Genomic DNA, 23,942 nt, shown 5'->3' with positions numbered 1-23,942 from the left:
AATACAGAGCCAGAAGAAAGCCTGAGTGTTGCTATATGTGGCCCCTAAACAAACAAAAATGATTACCCTTATTTCTCTTGAGATATAAATAAGGATTCTGATCCTATTACATAACATTTGTGATAGATAAGAACATTACTTAAACTCACATAGACTCAATTTCTCCATAGATGAAATGTACATAATAAAACCTAGGTAAGTTGGAACGTTGTAACCAATTAAAGAAATAATATGTGAAGCATACAGTGAAAAGCTCATTGAAATTAATGGCTCACCAAGAATATTTTACCCAGCCAGACTCTCATTCAGATTTGAAAGAACAATACACAACTTCACATACAAACAACAGCTCAGGAAGTTCATAGACAAAAAACTGTTGGGATATAGCTCCAAATATTTTAGGCTTAACATTGCTTTGCCCTTTCCCCCTTGGCGAGGAACTCAGCTTTATTACAGTGCTCCTGAGGCACTTCCATTCCATTGTGTTTACCTGTAAATTCTTCCCTATGCTCTCCTTCCCAACCAGTTAACCAGCTCTTCCCCTAATCAGAATCTGTTAATTATTTGTAAGGTCAGATTCTTCTAGGACACTGAAATTGTATTGTAAGTTAATATTGTCTTTCTCCTTTCCTTATGTCTTTTGAATAGTTTATTTTAAAGCAATGCCCTCTTTGTATAGATACAGGAAGACTGTTAATTTTATGCTTTGTAACTTAGGATTTAATTGACTTTGAATATTATTCACTCCCAGGTGTCTGCTTTCTTGACTTAAGCCTCAGTTGCCCTTAGTTCCTAGCATCCCCAAAGCAGGGTCCTGATGAGAGACTGAATGGACCCAGGGCAAGCTGTGAGCTACCCTGGCATGAAATGGGCCAGGCCAAAGTGCAACGATTCGTAACTATAAGTTAAGAGCTTGATCATAGACAAATGCTGTCATGATCCAAAAGTAACGATGAGACTAGGACCCTGCCCTGCTAGGGATACAAAAGACTATCTGGACTGAGCACTGTAGTCTGAGATTGAGATGGCCCTAGGAGAGCAATTCTATAAGCTTAAGGTATTTCTTACTGTAGCCACACAAAATGATTTATATTATATATGCTTATATGTTTGTTGGATAAGGAGAGGAGAAACACACCCAGGGGATTCTGCTCTAGAGTGGGTCAATTTGATAATGAGAATCTGTCCTAGAAGCAGCTTTCCCCGAGGGAAAGAACTTTACCCCTGTTGATTGTGACCACACCTATGTGTAATTGTTACCACAATCCCTCATGCTAGGGGATTTGATGAGACTGTAAGAATGGGCAAGGGAAGGCAGAGGAGAGTGACCAGAATGAATGGAGAGAGGATTGGAATAAACTGAAACTGAGACCAACCAGCCTGGCCCTCCTTCCTTCCTTCACCTACTCATCACCATAGAACTCCTCAGGGTGGGGGATGAGACATGAGACTACCGAACGCTGGCTGCGGGAGAGATAGACTGCCGCCCACTGCTGTCTTTTTTTGAGTTTATACACAAAACCATTGTTACAAGAACTAAATATGTTACTTTAAGATAAGACAAACTCCACAAATACACAAAACACCTACATAAAGATGTCACAGATCCCCATAATAATAATCTCCCTCAATGTTAATGGACTAACTACACCAATCAAGAGGCACAGAATGGCAGGGTGGATTAGAAAATTGAATCCGATACTGTTGCCTGATTATCTGAACAATTAAAGCAAACACTAACTCAAAGTCAAAGGCTGGAAAATAATTCTCCAAGAAAACAGCCCTCTCAAAAAAGCTGGGGTGGCCATTTTAATATGAGACCACATAGACTTCAGGTTGAAGAAGTTTATAAGAGACAGTGAGGATTATTTCTTATGATCAAGGGATCTGTACATCAGGAAGAACTAACATTCCTAAATATATATGTGCCTAATGAGGGACCATCAAATTACTTAAATAGACTTGAAGAGAGATTAAGATAGCAACACAATAATAGTTGGAGATTTCAACACAACTTTGTCACCTCTTATAGATCAACCAGACTGGTCACGGTCACGATCCTCCTGTTGTTCATCGATTTGCTCGAGCAGGCCCAGTAACGTCTCCATCATGAGACTTGTTGTTACTGTGTTTGGCATATCAAATACGTCACGGGTAGGTTGCCAGGCTCTGCCGTGCGGGTGAGATACTCTCAGTAGCTTGCCAGGCTCTCCGAGAGGGGCGAAGGAATCGAACTCGGGTCGGCCATGTTGGCTGGCTTGTAAGGCAAACGCCCTACAACCAGACCAAAGTTCAGGAAAAAAATGCAAATTGTTCTCAGTGTACATATGGAATCTTTCTCCAAAATAAACCACATACTGGGCCACATAAATTACCTCCAAAAAATTTAAAGTATAGAAATGATATCAACTACCACTTCAGACCATGATGCACTGAAAATGGAAGTAAGTCACACACAGAAATGAAGAATCAAATCAAACACCTGGAAATTATACAGCTAGCTACTGACCAATCAATGGATTAGAGAGAAAATCAAAGAGGAAATCAAAAGATTCCTGAAAACAAATGATAATGAGAACATGAGTTACCAGAAATTGTGAGACACAGAAAATGTAGTGTTAAAAGAAGTTTATGGCTCTGCAAGAATTCGTCAGGAAAGAAGAAAGAGCTCACATCAATAACTTAACCTCACAGCTTAAGATTTTGGAAAATGACCAACAAAAAGAGCCCAAAGAGAACAGAAGAAGAGAATAATAAAACTTAGAGGAGAAATTAACGAGCTGGAATTTCAAAAAACAACCCCCAAATCAATGAAACCAAACTGGTTCTTTGAGAAATTAAACAAGATGAATGAACCACTAGGAAAACTCACAAAGAAACAAAAAGATAAAATCCTAATAAACCAAATCAGGATACAGAGGGTGATATCACAAAAGAAACTGCAGAAATCCATAGAATCATCAGAGATTAGTTTGAGAATCTTTATGTCATGGAAAAAGAGAACTTTGAAGAAATGGTTAAATTCCTGGATTCCTATAACTATCCAAGGCTGAACCAAGAAGATTTGGAATACTTGAACAAACATATGAGCATTGAGGAAATTGAAATGGCAATTGAAATTCTTCCCCAAAATCAAAGCCCAGACCCAGATGGATTCATTAGTAAATTCTTCCAAACCTTTAAAGAGGAACTTCTGCCATCCTTTATTAGCTTTCCCATGAGATTGAAGAAAAAGAAGCAGTCCCAAACAGTTTCTATAGATGTCACAAAAAAAGAAAATTGCATACCAATATCCCTGATGAACACACATTCAAATATCCTCAACAAAATCCTAGCAAACAGAATCCAACAACTCATCAAAAAGATCATACACCATAACCAAGTAGGATTCATCCTGGGGATACAATGATGGTTTAACATTTGCAAGTCAATCAATAAAATACAACATATAAATCAAAGAAAAGATAAAAACCATATGATAATATCAATAGATGCAGAGCAAGCACTTGACAAGATCCAGCATCCATTTATGATAAAAACTCTTAAAAGTATGGGAAGTGAAGGAACTTTCCTCAATATAGTCAATGTCATCTACCACAATCCCATGGCAAGCATTATTCTTGACGGGGAAAGACTAAAAGCCTTTCCTGTAGGACCAGGGACAGTACAAGGTTTCCTATTACCGCCACTCTTATTCAATATAGCACAAGGCGTACTTGTCATAGCATTAGGCAAGAAAAAGGTATCAAGGCCAGATACAAAAGGAAGAAGTCAGTCAAGCTTTCACTATTTGCAGATGACATGATACTATACCAAGAAAATCCTAAAGAATCTACAAAAAAGCTCCAGGAAACAATAAATTTGTTTAGTAAAGTAGCAGGTTATAAAATTGGTACCCCAAAGTCCATGGCTTTCCTATATACAAATAATGAAAGAGAAGAAAGAGATATTAGAAAAACCCATTCACAATCATGCCTTAGAAAATCAAGTACTTCCAAATCAATTTAACTAAGGAGTTGAAGGACCTATAGAAAGGAAACTATAAAAAGCTATAAAACACTACTTCACAAAGTGAAAGAGGACATGAGGACAGGAGGACATGAGGAAATAGAAAGATATCCCATGCATATGGATTGGGAGAATTAACACTGTCAAAATGACAATATTCCCCAATGTGTTATACAGATTAAATGCAGTACCTATAAGGATACCAATGATATATTTAAAAGAAATAGATCAAACACTTTTAAAATTCATATTGAACAGTAATCCCCATAATATTTGCCTAGCTAAATAATAAAGCAACCCTTAGGAAAAAGAAGATGAGAGGCATCAATTTCCCCAACTTCAAACTCTACTACAAAGTGATACTAATCAAAACAGCATAGTATTGCAATAAAGACCAATCTGCAATCAATGCAGGGAGAGAAAGAGACTCTTCTTCATTGTTGATGGGAATGGTGACTGGTTCAGTCTTTTTGGAAAAACAATATAGGCATTCCCCTAAAAGCTAGAAATTGATCTTCCACACAACCAAGCAAAACCACTTCTGAGTATATACCCTCGGCACCCCAAGACACACAGCAGAATTGCTATCTGCACTTTAATGTTCATTGCAGCACTATTAACAATAGCTAGAATATGGAAACAACCTGAGTGTCTGAGAATAGAAGTATGGATAAAGAAACTATGGTACATCTACACAGTGGAATACTATATTGCTGTTAGGAAAAATGAGGTCATGAAATTTGCCTATAAATGAACAGAGTTGGAAAGTACCATGCTGAGTGAAATGAGTCAGAAGGAAAGGGACAGGTATAGAATGATTGCATTTATTTGTGAGATATAAAGAAAACAGTATAAAACTAATATCCATGGCCAGGTAAAATGGGCCAGGAGGACTGGTCAATGCTTGGTATAAGTTCTCAGTATCTGTATTGCAAACCATAATGCCAAAAGGAGACAGAGAAAGAGAGAGAAGGGAAAGAGAGAAAAAGAGACAGAAAGCAGTGTCTTCATTGCAAACCATAATGCCCTAAAGTAGAGAGAGTATGGGGAATATTGTCTGCCAGGAAGGCAGGGGGAGGGTAGAAAAGCGGGGGTATACTGGAGACACTGGTGGTGCGGAATGTGCACTGGTGGAGGGATGGGTGTTGCAACTCTGTATGACTGACACCTGACCATGAACAACTTTGTAACTCTATCTCACAGTTATTCAATTAAAAAATGAAGAACACTTCCCATTGTTAATGATCAATTAATCCCCATGCCATGAGAATAAATTTGGAATAGAGACAAAAAAGAATCGCATTAAGAAAAGATCTCTTTATGGGAGTTTTATATGTGGCACTAGTTAAAGTTTAAAATGTGTCTAAAAAGAAAAAGAAAAGCCATTTCCTTCCTTCCTTCCTCCCTTCCTTCTTTCCTTTCTAGCTTCTTCCTTTTTTCTTTCTTTCTCTATTTTCTTTCTCTTTCCTTCTTTCCTCTTTCTTTCTTCTTTGAGATGGGTTCTCTTAATACATAGAATAATATATAGTCTATAGTGTAATTAATTATGAGGCATATTATATATGACATCATCATGTTTGTTAAAGCACTCTTCTCATCATCACAGGGACAAAGTATTCATGAACTCTTACCTTAGACCCCTACATGTACTGATGCTAGCATCAGAAACCTTTTCATTTATAAGGTGTCCTTGATAATAGCAGTCATCCTAATGAAAAGAGAAAAGGAATTTTGTGAAGGAATGTATGTGTATTTTATAGGTCCACTGGTAAATTGAATTTGATATCTTAAAGAGGCTTTTATATCTACCATTTGTAATATATGTTGTATATATAAGAATATATATAATGTGCATTACAAAACAAGATTATATATAATACTTTTAAAACATTTTACATAAAGCACAGTCAACTTAGAGATATGAAAACACTTCTTAATGTACACTGGTGGAGGGATGGGTGTTCAATCATTTTATGACTGAAACTTAAGCATGAAAATTTGTAACTGTATATCACAGTGATTCAATAAAAACTTATTTTGTTATCTTTTTATTGCAGTTGAGATAATATTGTTATAATAATGTTAACATTTATTCTTTTAGTGTACAAATTTATTGCACCTCCACCACCACTAAAGTTTCAAAGACCTCTACCACTGTCCACAGTCATTTCAAATTATTTCTTCATTCCCCACTCCTCAATGGCCCTCTCCATGGTGCTTAGTAATCTCAATTCTGTAGTAAAAGTCCAAGAGTTGTTATCAGTAAATACTGTCCACTTCTCTGCATTGTTTCTTTATATACCACATGAAAGAAATGTAAAAAAAAAAAGTTTTTGTGGATGAAAGCTCTAACATTAAGCTAATTACCATCAAATAAGTAATTATCACCAAAGTAGAAAATATGAAATAAAATTTAACATAAATTTTGGCTTTGCTAAAATTGTGTATTAAGAGTTGAGTGAAATTTACAGGAAGCCAGTTAACATTTGTAAGTTTAAAACCTGAGTTCCAAAGACATTAGCACTAAATTTTTACTTTGCTCATTATTTTTCTAACATCATTAGCACTAAATTTTTACTTTGCTCATTATTTTTCTAACATCATTTTTCTAACATCTTTCTAACATCTTTCTAACATAGGGCTGGAGCGATAGCACAGCGGGTAGGGCGTTCGCCTTACAAGCGGCCAACATGGCCGACCCGAGTTCGATTCCTCCGCCCCTCTCGGAGAGCCCGGCAAGCTACCGAGAGTATTGGATATGCCAGACACAGTAACAACAAAGTCTCCAATGGAGACGTTACTGGGCCCGCTCGAGCAAATCGACGATCAACGGGAGGGCCTTTACCTACCTTTACCTTTCTAACATCTTAATATTTTTTCCAGTGTTACATTCTTTTCTCTTGATTTATCATATCTCCAAAGAGTCCTGCCATATTAATTAGATTATTGAACCATAACCTGCTTCCATTTGGAGTAAAATGCCTTTCTTAATTCTTTTCTTTGCCTTTCTATTTTAACACAGATGAGTTCCGTCTCATGTAAATTTCATGTAGCATGGTTAGGAAAGAAGACAATGTTTGACTTCTAATAGAAAATGAAACTCTGAGAAAAGGGCAGTTATAAAATATATAACTTTCCATTTCACACTATGATTGCTCTGAACCAGTCAGCAGAGGCTATATTGAAGAGAGAAAAATAGAATTTGGCAAACTAGGCACTGAAGTAATAATCTTGAATCTGACAGTCCATCTTTTAGACAGGTGATGGGTATGAACAATACATGATATGTAATTCTTCACTCTTCTAATAAAAATAGCAGGATCCTTTCACAGGAAATCCATAAAGCCTTGAAGTGGATACCAGGGTTTTTGATACATGCTTTTGTTCTTTTCAAACTGTAAAAAAGTTGAACTTTAAAAAAAAATTATTTCTAAACATTTATTTCTACCAAATAAATTACCAATCCCCTAACTGCAGTTTCACTCTGGCAATCACGCTGCCTTTGGTGTGGCCCAGAGTCTAAGAGAGCAGTGACTTTGTACATCAATACTATAAACTTCAACACCATAGCAATCATATTACCTAAACCATAATAAATTTTTTAAAGAAATAAAATACTTTTAGCCATTCGGATTTCTTCTTTGAGAAAGTTTCTGTTCATTTCGTCGCCCCATTTTTTGATGGGGTTGGGCAGGATGGGATGGGGGGATGGGAGGGATACTGGGACCCGTGGTGGTGGAAAATGGGCAATGGTGGAGGGAAGGGTACTTGGTAATTGTATAACTGAAACCCAAGCACAAGAATTTGTAAGTCTACAACTGTACCTCATGGTGTTTCACTAATAAAAATTTAAAAAAATAAATAAAAGGTAAACAGTTAAAAAAAAGGAAATAAATAAAATACTAAGAAAAACTATAAAAATACAAAAAGTCTTTTAAAAAGAGAGAACAACAAATCTATAAATCTGTTTTACCATGATCTGTGGACTTGTGATAATCTCTTTTCCAGTGGGATTATAATGTGTTTCTGTATAGCCCGATGCAAGAAGATCCCTGGAGAAAGTGGGGGAAAAAAAGGGAGGGGATGATTGCTCACTACATTTGCAAAGTTCAATAATCAAAGTGAGAGCTCTCACTCACTGGGTACATTTAAAAAAATTACTGAACTAACCTCCCAATTCTTCAAACCCTTCAAGACAAAGTCCAAGCATGAAAGAGGTGCTTAAAATGGAAAGGCTGAGAATAACCAGGATATTCCTGAGGAGTGGTCTCTAAACAATTATCTGCTTTCTTACCAAAATTTGCAACTTGAATGACAAAAGATTTGAGGGAAAATGAAACTAAAAGGAGCAATGTTGGTTAAAAATGACTGAGACTGCTTCTCCTTAGCAGTTTCGGATAGGTCAAAAGATTCACCATGTCCGGTCAATTATTTTCAGTCGCCAATGACCACAACTGTGGCAGAGAAGGATTTATTCAAAATTGAGTAGGACAGCCTTAGTAAGGGCCCCTGCAGCATTTTCAATGAGTTGCTTAATTTTATTTTCCAATAGCCGATCAGAAAATAAGAGTCTGAATATGTTTTTGAAAAGAAAAGGAAGTAACTGATATATATCAAATATCATCTGCACATTAGTCTCTTGTAAAAATGTACACTTAATCCTTTCAACAACCCTTCACGATAAATATTACTCTTCTTGTTTTTCACATGAGATTAAATAGTTTAAGTGGCAAAGAATCATACCTAAATCTGCGAGAATAAAAACCTGTTTCATTCCATTAAACCACAATTTATAAGTGATAGTAGTTTTGATTTTTTCAAAAGATGATAACTTAATTGCATTAAAATTCTGCTGTTTTATTCACACTAAGAAATTTCTGTTATATATTAGAAAAAATATTTTTTGTCACTTTATAGAGATTATCATTAAGTTTAGGCAGGATCTAAGGAACTGAAATTTGGAAAGAACTGTTAAATTCAGATAAATTAGATGAAAATAAATATGGTAGAAAAGGACAACAATGCTTGAGAGTGGATAGCTGGGTAAAAAGCAATGAGAGAGAACTGAGACAATCAAATTCTTGGTTTACATTGATTTGTTGATTCTGGACTTTAATATAATTTATGACTAATTTTAAAGAATATAGTAAAATATACTATTTTTTCTGATATTCCATAAAATTTCACAACAAATGTTTCTACTTGTGCCTCATCCATTTTGTTTTATTAACAGAAGCATCAAACCATTAGTTAACTGTGTTTTACCTAATGTGTTTCTACTAGTTAAGTAGGAACAAGTAATTGCTGAATACCCTGAGACTATAGAAAGCAAAAGATTATTTAGTTAAGTTTTGTGAGAGCTATCAATATTGACACATTTAATGAGCATGTCTTTCACAGACTGAATTCCTGTTAGTGAGAATATCAAAAGCAAAGAAACTTACTTGCTTTTTTTCAAATAAAGGACTACCATTTTTCCATTAACTGTCATTTGGTACTTCAATTCAGTTTCAAATTTCTCCTGCAAAAATGGACAACATTTACTAGTAAAATACACACAAAAATATTCTTTTGGTAGACATCTCTGGTTAATCATTATCAAGCAACTTGTGTTTTTATTTAAGAATAGCTGATATAATACCAAAATTACTTCTGCACATGTTACCAAACTGAGCATCTCAGCTGGCTGAATAGGAAAATTATCTAAGTCTTTTATACCCACCTACCTACTATGCATGCTTGCATACATACACACATCAATCCAAGCATTCTACAAATATTGTTTGAGTGATTGTTATATGCAAAAAGACTCCCCAGCACTGGAAAAACAACAATTCTGAGCAAAAGAAACTGCCTTCGTCCAGCAAACTTAAGTCTTGTAGAAGACTATAAAAAAAAATTGTATTATATACTAAGAGAATAACAGCTTCAGGCCAGAAAAAAACGTTTTTGAGAATGTAACATTAAACTGATAGAGGACTGGGATGTATAATTCAGTGGTAAAGGACATCCTGCGTATGTCTGAGGCTCTAGGTTCAACACTCCAAAACAAACAAACAAACACAACTGATGGATTAGACAGCAATGAAGTGTGAGGAAGCTAGTTTTTAGGTTTGTTTTTTTTTTTGCTTTTTGGGTCACATCCGGTGATGCACAGAGGGTACTCCTGGATCTGAACACAGGAATCACCCCTGGCAGTGCTCAGGGGACCATATATGATGCTGGGAGTCAAACCCAGGTTACCTGCTGTGCTATTGCCCCAGCCCCTGAAGTGTGAGGAAGTTACTTGAGAAGGGAAGGTAAACAGACCCCCCAAAATCTATTGACTTTAATTATAGAGACCTCAAGGCTACAAGGAGATAAGAATATGAGATAATGGCATTTCTAATGATAAAGTTTCATGACCTCATTTTCTAACAGCTGTGTAGTATTTCATTTTGTAGACATACCATTTTTTAATCCAAATCATGAATAGCTTTGTAATCCTCTATCTCACAGTGATTCAATAAAATAAAAAATTAAGAAAAAATTTCCTCAATAAAATTAAAAAAGACATGAGCAAATGGCAAGAATATGTACCCCAAACAAGAAGAAATGACCAAATGATTAGTCTTAACTGTTCTAAAAAGAAAGTCTTATCATAAGTAAGTAATGAGCAGAAGGAAAGTGGTTTTTAAGTTGAGATAGATAAGTACGGAAAGAAATACAAAGGGCTCAACCAAAGAATTTTAAATTAAGTGATATTAGATATTGAATTTTGACTCTGTCTATAAAGCAAGGTTATTAGCCATGACTATATTCAACTCTCTGATAATTTCCAGGGCACTTTTATTAAAAATGAATGAATAGATAAAGAGGAATTACATATTCACCATTAAATATTACTCTTACTGAACAACATTTTTAAAAGAGTAATCTTTTGTGGCATGGATTAACCTAGAGGGGATTATGCCAATTGAAATAAGTGAATGGAGGAAGATAAAGACTATGTGATTTTATTCATATGTGGAATAAACAAAACAAAAATAATAATTCTTATATTCTGACAATAGAGTTGTCATTACAGGATATGAGAAGCCAAGGGGGTGGAGGTGGGTAGGGAAGATAAAGGGGCCGATACAATTGTTGTGGACAGAGACTAAGCTTGTTGTGTTGATCATAAAGTAGTTATGCTACATTATGATGAAGCACATGTATGGTAAAGCACAAAATTGTACACCTACGACATGCATTATCATGTTGATGTTACTTTAATAAATGAGTAAATATAGAGATTTAAATATGGCAGACCAGACATGATTGAGAACCACGTATTATGGGCTGAACACTATTTCTACCTGCCCCACCCCCTGTCCTGTCCCAATACCACCTCTTATAAGCCTCCTGAGAAAAGCTTGATTGAGATACAAATAAATAAATAAATAAATAAATAAATAAAAGGAGGAGGAAAAAGATAATCTTTCAGAGAAAACACCATTGATAAGTTTTCATGATTATTTGGGTCAACCACAGTTTTTGGTGGTCAGGGCATGGGAGTAGATCGGTAAAAAAAAAAAAATGGCAACGAATATCAAGGAATTGGTACAGGAAGCCCTAGAATTTCAAGAGAGGCTTTTAGTCTTAGTAGTGGAACCATTGCTATAATATATCTTAAATTCAAGGTCATTTGGAACCCTGGTAGACTTAGCTAAGACTTGAAATTATTCTGATCTTAGTAAGGCATTGGTCTGCCGGATAATTTATTTCATGACCTGAACAAATAGTAAACTAACTTGCATCTAAGGAACTGTACAGTTGAAAGGTAAATGCTGGCAAAAATTGGCTGGTGGCTGTCTTTATAATGTATAGATGCAATAAAGATATTTTTTACACGTGAGATCTTGATTAAGTATGCTTTGATTCATATATATGTATATATATAGGCAATGTGCTTCAATTATTCACATTCATTAATATTTTTACACATTTGTACTTAATAACTTCACCAAATATTTATTTAGTTTATCTTATACATAATAAATGAAATCATAGGTAAAATATTTAAACACCTTTCTGGTCTTGAATTCCTTCCCTAGAAAAATATTTGTAAATGGTTATCACACTGTCCCTGGCACCGTGTTATCCCATCAACGGCCAAGACCCAGAGACTATAAACCCAGCTCCCGGAAGCGATGAATGTGGCTGCGCAACATCTTATTATCTAGTTCTTACTCTTGGAGAACCCGGCAGGCTCCTGAGAGTATCCTGCCCGCACAGCAGAGTCTGGCAAACTCCCCATGGCATATTTGATATGCCAAAACCTGGTAACAATGATGGGTCTCATTCCCCTGACCCTGAAAGAGCCTCTAATGTGGCACTTTCTAAAATTTCAGGGCTAGGATGAAGGCGACAATACTGGTGCCTGCTCAAGGAAATTAACGAACAACGAGATGACAGTGACACAGTGATACAGTGATTTCACTGGAGCTCAAATCTTAAGCATTGTGGTCATGTCTAGTGAAGCTTTTGGAAGAGCTGGCAGGTCAGCTTTCTGGTCCAGTAGAGGGCACAGTTGTATATAAGAAAAGAAACAAGTCCTCTCCTCTCTGCTTTGAGGAGTAAAGAGATTGATGTAACATCCTTTATTACAGAGAGCCCCTTGGGTACATATTTCATGAATTCTGTATATTTTATTTTGTTATTGTATTTCTGGGTCACACCTGGTGGTAATCAGGGCTTATTCCTGTCTTTGCCTTCAGGAATTATTCCTGGTGGGACCGGGGAACGCTATGCGATACTGGGGATCAAACCCAGGATGGCCATGCAAAAGACAAATGCCCTATATGTTTTACTCTCACCCTCACCCAAATTCTTTATGGTTTCAATTTCTCATAAATTCTTTGTGCAAGAAAGACCAAGAGTTTCAATACCAAACTAACAAAGATAACTTGTAAGAACTTAGTTTATATCTTAAGATAGGGTTGGTTTTTTTTAACAGGCTTCACCAGGCGAAAAAAACAAGGGTACTGACAGGAGAAGGATTATACCTCCTGGGTTGTAGATGGGATGTCACAAACTTTTCTAATTTGAGCTTATGATACAAGCATAAAGTAATAACCTCAGAAACTCTGGTGGACAGCAATAAAATATCTGGAATGTACATGACAGCATGGAATCTTTTATTTGTAGAGGAGTCACGATCTGAAATCACAAAAAAATTTCTAGGATTGACTTCTATATGTTATCAGGGAAATAAAATTGCTAAACAGTGAGAAATTTTTAAGTATAAATACTTGATATGCACCATTTGAGAATATTTAGTCTAAACCACTCTTCACTGTTTATCTGATAAATTTAATAAGGCATCTTAATTTTTTGCTAAATTTTATGATTCCACATATGTGATGTAAGAAAAACAGAACTAAAATCAATGACTAGAGAAAGATGTGTTATGAAAACCAACAGTGGGGAAAAGTAGATTTTTTAACTGTTTCTCTAACCAGCAATTACTTTTAATTGTTCAATTACAATATTGGTGTAATTCTTCAGTTACAAAGAATGCTGATGTCACTTGAATAGCGAAAAGTCAATATAACAGATATACGTGTGAGACACTATGGGAACATTCTTGCTCATTCTCTTCTGTTCATCACTCAGTGATAAGGCATTTTCTACTGTTTACAACTGCCTCCAAGGGAAAATACATACATATACAAAATATGCGAGATAAATAAAAATAAGAGTCATCATAGAAAGAAATTGCAACTATTTAGGAAAATTTCCTTCTGATTCTTTACGGAATTTCATTTAATGCTTTTATTCCCATTACAATAAAAATAATTAATTATATAATAATGAAAGTAAGTTTTGAATTGAGAATTTTTTTTGTAGTACAGGATTTAAAGAGAAGAGTAAGGAAGAGTTTTAACACATGTCAAAGACAGAAAATATTTATTTTCCTTTTCAGACAATTTCAAACTTGAAAATTGCTTTCATTCCTACATACAACACAAAACTACGCAGACATACATGTTAGCCCCATCACCAGCAGTACAATATGAAATATACACTAAAAAAAGAAAGAATCAAATGGTTTGACTGACACATCACTTTAGGAAAAAGATCTATTTGGATATACACAGGACTCATGTCCACTTTCACAAAAAAATTTATATTGGCTGGGTTTTACCTAAATGTACTGATTAAAGACAGTAGGGAATCATAAGAAAGGACATGCAGACCTTTATTAAGAAAATCTTTGAGAATGTCAAGGCTGACTGAAAAGAAGATTGCACTGAAAGGCAGAAAGAAAACAAAATAGCTTAATAAATCACAGTATTAAGTACAAGAAGGCTAGACAGAGTCATATGAAGTGGAGTACGGTGAGTTATGACACATTCTTGAATAACTAGATTCTACTTATCCTCTCAAATACATGATCTCAAGACAACCATAAAGATAAGCAGCACAATTACCAACTCAATTTTAAGATGGCAATTTTCTGTGTATGTGAACTTAGAATTTAAACCACCAAGATGTTATGTTTTTATTTTATTTTTTTTAGCTTAATTTAAGGATTCAAAGTAATAGACACACAATTTAGGTGCACTATAGAATGAACACAAGCTGCTTTGAAATTTAGCCCGGGTATTTCCAAAATTTCTCTAACATTAATACAGAATGACGTCCCTCACACATGTATAAACAACTAGAGAATTGCTCTGCAGAACTAAGTATACCATTGTAGGGGTCAGGGATGGTGTAGATTGAGTGGGAGGCTGTGGTGCTTGAACATTGTATGCAAGAAATCCTACCCTTAACATTATTGGAAATAAAGGTGCCTAACATAAAAAATAATAACTTTCTGCAGCAAAAAATAAGATGTGGACACACACACACAAAAAAGACCTATAAAGTTAGGTGTTTTACATGTCATTGCACAGTTCACATAAGGATAGTTTATTTAGCTTTTACATTGGCTGATTAGAGGATTAGGTAGTGGCTGAGTCCTCAGTTAGGTAAACAATGTATTCGTAAGACACACTGTATAAACTTCAACCATTTAAAAGTTCAGGTTGATTTATATGTTCCAGTAACTTCTTTGTGTTTTTTTTTTCATTAAAATGAATTCAGTAGTAGCAGCAGTGATATGGTAATATCTTTGGAGCCTCATCTACCTGTTCTTGGGTATTACTTGTGACTCTATGCTCAGGCATTGTTCCTGTCTGCTCTCAGGGGACAGTATACATGGCCAGGGATCAAACCAGCATTAGTGCTTATCTTGCATGTACTATAATACCTGTACTATCTCTATTATCCCTAAGTTTCTTTTCATAGTATTGAGGAATAACTTTAAAAATGTTATTTTTAAACCTTGGACTTGAATTTCCTCAAACTATTCTGTAAAAAGGATATTTGGAACTTTTAAGGTATAAGAAAGCGCATAATGGAAGCCATATTGATGGGAATATAATGCATGTGAGCACCAACTAATTTAACAGAACATTTTGTGGAAGTGTTGCTGGGAAAATCAGTAAGCCCATACATAAAGAAATAAAATCAGACTGCTTTCTAATATAACACACAAAAATCAATTCAAAATGGATTAAAGACCTCAGTATCAGACCTGATTCTAATATACTGAAGAAAACATGGGCATAATGCCCATAACATTGAAATTAGAGGCTTCTTTAAGGATTCAGCACTGTTGACCAAGCAAGCAGAAACAAAGATGAGCAAACAGAACTACATTAAATTAAGAAACTTGTGCATCTCAAAGATTTTGAGATGACCAGAATCAAAAGAAACCCCAAAGAATAAGGAGAAATATTTCTATACCATTCATCTGATAAAGGGTTAATATCCAAGATGTAGAATCTTATAAGAATAAAAACTCCATAGAACCCATCAGAAACTGAGGCATAGATATGAGCAGAAACTTCCTAAAAGACACGTGATTAACCAAGATGTAGATATGAAAAAATTCTCGGCATCACTACCCATCAGAGAACTGCAAATCAAAACATCCATTCAATATTACCTCACACCAAAGACCTGCACACAACACACAACTAAAACAACCTATATTGGCATTGATATGAAAATAAGTAATCCTTATCCACGGCTGGTAGAAATGTCACTGGTCCAGACATTTTGGAAAACAAAATGGATATTCCTTAAAACAGTAGAATTGATCTTACATAAGGCCCCATCATTTCCACTTTTTAAAATATGTCCCGAGGTCCCAAAACACTTTTCAGAAAAGACATTTGCATTCCTATGCTCATCGTACCACAAGTCAAAAAGAACCCAAGTGCTCTAGAACAGATAAAGAAACTATGGGACATATATATAGTGAAATGATACTATTCTATAAGAAAGATAAAAATCCTGCAACTTACTGCTACATGAATGTATCTGGAGAGTATCATACTCAGTGAAGCTAGGGAGAAAGAGGATAGATACAAAATGAACTCTCTCAGAGGCTGGCTATAAAGAAACATAGTAGAAGCATAACAAATGCCCAAAGATAACAGAAACTGAGAATGGCCTTTCAAAGGAACCTTTGAGTAGGAGTCTGATGAAATAGGATGGGGAGGGGAATATTATAATAAACGGTGGAAGGAAGTGACAAGCATGGAGCTGGAGGTGGTGCTGGAAGGTGGTCAGGTGGTGTGCATGCAACCCTATCAGTAACAGGACTGTAAACTACAGGACCTAAAAAGGAAAAAAACAAGTGCCTATTCCAGAGGCAGGCTGGTGGGTAGGAGCGAAACTGAGAACTGAGAACATAGGTGGAAGGAAGTGGACATTGGTAAAGGGATTGGTGTTGGGACATTGTATGCCAGAAACTCAACCATGAAAAACTTTGTAAATCACAGTGCCTAAATAAAAACAATTGAAAAGAACATTTGTTGAGGTGATTATTTGAGAAAACAGGGTTTACTTGTTTACTTATTTCCTTAAGGTTTTGTTGTTACAAATTTATTTACATTAGAAAAAAATATCCTGTGAGGAACCTTAGCTGGTGATAGAATATATTTGTCATTTACTTCTGTGATTATTATTTATATCTACTCTATCTGTATTTCTCTGGCTCCCAACAGAAATTTCTGAGTGCCAATAATTGAAACATTGTTGAATTAAACTTTATAACCTAGCTTATTTTTGAACAATAAATGTTGAGTGAATTTTGACTGAGAATATTCTGATATTAAGTGTTGATACTTATACAAATTTTTTATAAATGACTCTTTAGGAAAGACTGCTAAATTTATGTTCAATAGCATCCTAACTTTACATGCATATATTTATCTACAATATTTAAATTTGTGTGTGTATGTGTGTGTGAGAGAGAGAGAGAGAGAATGAGAGAGGGAGAATGAGAGAGAGAGAGTTTTGCCACACTAGTCAGTGCTCAGGGCTTGACTCTTCTCTCTTCTCTTATCTCAGGAATCACTGCTGGCAGGTTCAGGGGTCCATTTAGGGTGCTGGTGATTGAACCCTGGTTGTCTCTGTACAAGGAAAATACCCTGTCCACTGTGCTATCACTCCAGCCCAAAGAACATTTTAATATTTAATGACTTTAAAGAAAACCATGAATTTGTTTGTATATATAGATACACTGTTAGATAATGTAATTTTATAAAATTTCTCTCAAAGTACATAGAATAAAATATTAATTGTTATAAGGATCTTAAAACTACTCTGTGTATACTTGGCTCACTTAACTTTACTGTCAAAGTCTTAATTTGCAAAATAATGTTAATTGTAGAAGCCAAATAATGTCTTTTAAGAAGCAAAGCTAATGAAGTAATATTAAATGAAGTAAGCCAGAAGGACAAACACTGGATGATATCACTTATATGTAGTCTATAGAATAATTGGAGGAGAGAATGAAATGGATATATTAAAAGAAGTGCTGCCTAGATCACCCTTGATCTCAGAGTGTGGAGAGGAGGACAGTGAAGGAAAGATATTGAGTGGGAAAAAGAATAGACAGGAAGCAAAGGAGCGCAGGAGCTAAAGCAATCCAAATATTTTGGTGGTGTAAGGAGATGTATAGCTACATACCAAAACCACAAAATCGACAACACTGAAAGCAATAGATCCAGATTTCAGCAATTCAACTTAAAAATAACCTATCAAGGTGGCAGGTTGAGGATGGGGTTAGAAGGACTGGGAGGGAAACGAGGACCCTGTTATAGAGAAGACACTGGTAGTGGGATTGACGTAGGAACATGGTGTGTCTAAAACACAACCATAAGCAGCTTTGTAAATCATGTTCCTTTAATAAAAATTTTTAGTATATAAATAAAAAGAAAAATGAGTATATTAATTATATGTATATACTACAAATGGAATTTTAATTACCATGATACAAGTTTAATTGATATAAGCAATATATCTTATTTGCTATAACAACATATCATAAATATATAATATTATGTATATATTTATATATATTCAAGTTTCTTTGTTGAATCAAAGGTTGTACCTGGTCAACTGGCTCATTGACCTCTCTTTTATGCAGTGGATGAACTCTTTTGGGATAAACCACTTCATACTTCTTTATAGAGTTCACTAGGGGAGGAAAAAGTAAGAGAAGTTTTAAGTAAACAGAACAAACTTAAGCTGGTTGATAATAGTCGTCCTTATTGCATTTCTAATGAATGATGTCACACACCAGAGTTTTAATTTATTTAGGAAAATGTTTCAGGCTCAGACAACAGAAGAGAACCACAAAATAAGAGAACTTCTTTGCCTCTGAAATCTCCCTTAAACATGTACCTTCAAATATTTCTCTTTTTTCATAGTTCCCTAGTTATTATGAATTACTTATGTATTAATTATTACTCATGTAATAAATGTAATTCCTTTCTTTTACTTTATGGCACATACTCTTTTGAAGAATTACCACAGTCCAAGATCTCTACTCTTAATTTTATTCCCCTTTGAAGAAGCCCATGTTCACTATTGAATACCTCTGTCTCTTGCCTGCACAGTTCTTTAAATAAAACTATCTTGCATCACTTAACAAAAACTAAAAGAAGACCCAGTTTATCTTTTTTATTTATAAGAAGCTAAAATATTTACAATTACCTCAAAATAATAACGAGGTGAAAAAATTACTCTTGCAAGAAATTAGCTGATGGCATCAACACAATTCCCTGTTGTCTCCTTAACTTGATGAGACCAAACAAATATACCATAAGGCCTCCACATGCTGTATCGTGGATTGAGTCCAATCAAAAACAATTAGCCCTATTAATATAAAACTCACAGAACCATATATTCATCTGTGACAGTTCCAGAAACTTGCATAAGAAGCAGTATAAAAAATGAGTTTTACCTATAACACATAAATGTCACAAAAAATAACTTCTAAATCACAAAAATAACTTTCAACTGATTCTTTTTTAAAAAAATATAACATACATATATTCTGTAGTCAGAAGTGGTGAGAATGGAACAATCAGTCAAAACCAAGCTTTCTTTGATAATTGCACTCCTATTTTCTAAACAGTACTTACTTTTTGTTTATTTTCTGGAGTCAGTATTTCATTATATTGGAAAGTATCCTTGATTCCTTAGAATGGAGTGTATACACACAATCAGTGGGAAAACAATTCAGTTCCCTGAGAGCTTAGTACTTACAATTAGTAGTCAAAATAAATTAATATTTTCTAAGGTACAGTATTTTTTAATTCCTCAACTTCTCACTTCCTTCAACTTAATTTACTTATAATGAATGGATTTCCACTCTTCCCAAGCTCTTATGACACAATACAATCTCTAACAAAAACAGATAGAATTTCTTTTGGAGGCCCTTCATTTTGTGAGATAAAGAAAAAGACTGGAAAAAATAATGAGATTTGTGATCTAATAAACTGCACCTCAGTTACAAAGATGCAGCAATCCTAAATATTGTTTGTCTCATTCATCACTGGGTTTGGTGGAGATGGTGCAGCAGCTTTCTCCCAGCTGAATAACATCAGACTAATTATTTGAAGTCTGTGGAACAAACACACAACTAACTGCCATCCAGGGATTATACAAATTCGAGATGTAACACAATATGTTTTTACTAATTCATTTTAATACTTGCTTTCTCTCTCCCACAGAATTCACATATTGAATTTGTTTTGAGTGGCAAAACCAGGTCAAGAAAAAAATATCTGTTATTTTGGTTTGTTTGGATCATTATTTTAATTACTCATTTTAGCAAAGTCAAAGCTCATTAACAAGATTAAACTCAACACTCCTTTGGATTGCTTCTATTTTTTTATGTTTCTAGGGCTATTTGGGAGGTTAGCATATTTGAATATTTGGCAACATTTTCCTTTTCATTAAAGTCTCTGCAAAACTGTTCAATGTATTGTCTTTCCAAATAGAACACTTGCATGATATTAAGCTCTGAAGCAGAGTTTATGCGATGACATAGACTTAAATTCTGTCATTCTCTGGGCCTCCCTTAAAGTATGGTGACATAAATTGAATATAAATCTTAAGAAAATCAAGGCTATAAATTTTAATTATTATTAAATTATATGTGTGTATAAATGCATTCTCTGTATTCTTTTAATCAAGCTCTGGTTAATATATGTCTTGTCTTTTTTAGCATTCTCTCTAAAATATTAACAGTGAGGAAAAGAGAGAAATTAGGAAAGCATAGGGGAAAATAAGAGAATTTCATGACCAGGGAGACACTGGAAAACTCAAGAAGGTTAGTCAAAGAACGATAGCTTTCCACCTGTCTCCATATCTTCCCCATGCCCTCAATTTCACAAGAACCTTCTCAGAACCTCATTAACAACTACTTGAAATGTCCTTCTTTCAAGCAGGTTCTCAGGAAGCTGTGCCTCTTGGTGCCATGACTACATTGTCAGGGGAACAGTAACAGATGGTAGACAAAGTTGACTGAAAAGACGGTGATAAAGTGAACTCTAGGTTTATGGAACCAGCTTGGTTGTCATGAGGCTGGATGAAACTAGTACCCAAACAGTTTCTCCAACTGAGAGAAGGGCTCCAATGAGATTTTGGTGATAATATTTTTGGAGAATTCAGGGAAAGAAAATTTCTATTTAATTCAATTAAAAATGTGAAGAATTTTAAGACAGTAACTGAATTGGCTATCACAGTTCTAGACTTAAAGATATTTAACAAAACTTTCACAAGTCTGGGATACAAATCAGAAACCAGGGGTAGGGAATATCATTGTTAGTGACTAGGTGTTGAAGGAGCAGAGAGGGAAAAGAATCTACTCCTTAACCTGTATTTCTTGTTGATAATCAATCCCCGTCCCTGAGTCCCTGCAAGTATTCTAAAACAGAAGGAAAGTTCTCCCAGTGAAAGATCTCAAACTCAGGTATTGGCTTACATAGCTGAAGGAACAGAAATAAGCTTTTTATTTTTTTCTTTCTTAAAGTGTATTACCCAATCTAATTTCATAAAAATGCAATTGGAGAATTTATCCAAAGTCATTTATTATTTGGAAATAATAAATGTTTGCAGCAAAATGAAAACTCAAATCTCAGTTTAAATTTAATACCAAAATAATTTGGATCAAATAAAATCATAATGAATGATTATTTCAACTTTTCGATTATTTCATTATTATCACCAGTAATAAAAGGACTACAAAAATGTTCACTCAGAAAGTTACAAATGTGCCAAATTAGCCTCACGGATAACAGCAAATATTTTCCAAAATCATCTTTGCCAGCAATAATCTGGTAAATTTGGTGCAACTTCACACTTCTGAAAATAATAGGCATTTGGTGAATTTTTATTTTTCATTCAAATATCATTTTCATTTCTTAAATTATGCTGTGTCCATCTTTCCTTATTTCTATGTATTCGTAGATCAGACTACATATAGATTCGACCCCTTTCCTTGGTTCTTCTACAGACTATTGAAGTCACAACTGCCCCAAAACAACAGAATAAAATCAGTCCAACTTGTTAAAATTGCTTTAGCAAAAATATTGGGAGAGGAAGGCTAGCAAGTAGTTCAGAGTTATTAGTAGGACCTGTGAAGAAGTGAAAGACCTACCTGGAACTGAAGAAAAGAGGAACATGAGAATTAGGAGCAGCCCTTGCAACATGCTGGGTGATCTCAGGACTTGGTTCCTGTCCCTTTCCTTAGACCTGTGGCTGCTCCGTCCAGCTCCAGTGAGACAGAATGAGACTCCTGGGTTCATTCTTGTTTCTGCTTCAGGAAGTGTTTACTAAAGGTGTTGCACAACCTTGAAGCTGTAACAAAGGCAGAGCAGGCGGAAGTTCTGGCTGCCTCCTGCTCCACGATTCCTTTAACGAACTCATTTCTCCTTCCCCAAGTTGCCCACTCACAAGGAGCACATTTCCAAAATATTACTATAGCCCTTCAATGAGATATTGGCTTCAGTGTATCTCAATAATGTGTATATTATTGATATGAGTTAGCAAAAATTATGTACATATATAGCTTTCTTGACAAAAATCCATTATTGAAAACATTCTTCTTCTACCACATACACATGTGGATCCATAAAAACAGTTTCTAGACCTAATCTATCTCTTATGTAAAATTCTCCTTTCTAATTATCTTGTGTTCCATTCTCAAACATTCATGCTTTCAGGGATTCTGACTTGTCCTAAAATAAAATGTTTATAACTGTATCAGCTCAATGTTTTTTAGTTCCCCTGAGGTATTTATTCGTTTCGTCACTAAGATCCAGGAGCATGGAGAATTGGGAGGGAAGGATTCAAAGCCCAAAGGATGTAATTTCCAGGGTAATTACAGGAGCTATCACTGGTGGCACTGTTGTTAAGCTGGCATGTTCCGATATCACGCTGTATAACTATTCTAATAGCTAATAGAAACTGAGCTGTTCAGTAAGCTGCAAGTTTTTTCTAGTTATTGTCTTCATTTTTATTGAATATCACCTCATTTTCATTTGATCCTTTACCAAAAAAAGGGCATTTTATAGAATAAAATCAAGTAACCAATCAAAGTTGCTTATAATTGCCAAGAGTAGAACTTTAACTCACTGTTGTCTAAACTCTTAGTCATATACCTTCCACTCACAGAGCTGATATATGCACTAAGTCTTATTTCTATGGATAAATATATAAAAATAGCTCCAATGAAGCTGTCCCAAGATTAATGCTATGAATCAATGTCTCGTTCACTAAAATTGTGAGTCATTTATGTGTTAAGAAGTACATTCTTAGACAGTGACTTAAAATGAAAAGATTTTTTTTAAATGATCATACAGGCGCTGACTAATACAAAGAAATTTTTTATCTAGTTATTGATTATGTCAGTCTCAGAGGCTGGGAATTTCACAGGTATCTTGTCTCTCTTCAACACAAATTGTATTCCTTTGTCTATTTGGGGAAATGTAAAAGATAGTTTTTATAACAGGTTTTATCTTTAATAATTCTATGTATAATCATGCTATATGTAGGTTACTGAGAATGTAGTTTAAAATGCAAATATGTCCTTTAAAATGCCTTTAAAATGGTTTGGTGAAAAACAGGAAAAATATTTAACAAGATGACATGCAAAATGAGTACCGTCTATATATCAGAATATGTTGTTTTCAGTAGGTGTAGTATGTTTTATTTGGTAACTATCTGTTCATTTTCAGAGCACACCAGAAAGTACCCGGGGCTTACTTCTGGCTCAGGGATCACATCTGGTGGGGTTTCAATGCCAGCGATCAGACCCTTTTCAGCAAGGCAAACACCTTACCCACTGTTATATCTTCTGGTCCCACGACTTGGTAGATCTTTTTTTTTCTTTTTTTAGCCCGAGAAGGCTAAAAATTTGTTTCTTATAAATTATTGGCCAGATCCAAACACCAGCCTACCAAACTATGCCAAATAGGAACATTCTACACTTGGATAGAGGGGAAAGAAGATAGACAGTTCAGCACCTATACATGTGTGTTTGTACAATTTGCTACATG

General features: G+C 34.9%; 1 protein-coding gene across 1 annotated transcript in view; it reads right to left on the bottom strand.

The window, feature by feature from the left end:
- The window catches only part of ADAM28 (ADAM metallopeptidase domain 28), a 67,050-nt gene extending 44,860 nt beyond the window's left edge, over nt 1-22,190 (bottom strand). The window contains exons 1-5 of the mRNA XM_056118822.1: nt 22,043-22,190; nt 18,485-18,570; nt 9,453-9,529; nt 7,982-8,060; nt 5,640-5,716 (exon numbers count right to left, since the gene is read on the bottom strand). Coding sequence (XP_055974797.1) covers nt 5,640-5,716; nt 7,982-8,060; nt 9,453-9,529; nt 18,485-18,570; nt 22,043-22,190 — 467 coding nt within the window. The remainder of the gene's footprint in view (nt 1-5,639; nt 5,717-7,981; nt 8,061-9,452; nt 9,530-18,484; nt 18,571-22,042) is intronic.
- Nucleotides 22,191-23,942: the final 1,752 nt, after the last annotated feature.

Source organism: Sorex fumeus, unplaced genomic scaffold, assembly GCF_029834395.1.
Source record: "Sorex fumeus unplaced genomic scaffold, SorFum_2.1 ptg000039l, whole genome shotgun sequence".
Classification (NCBI taxonomy): Eukaryota; Metazoa; Chordata; class Mammalia; order Eulipotyphla; family Soricidae; genus Sorex; species Sorex fumeus.
The sequence above is the reverse complement of the archived record's forward strand: the minus strand, read 5'-3'. Positions and strand labels throughout refer to the sequence as shown.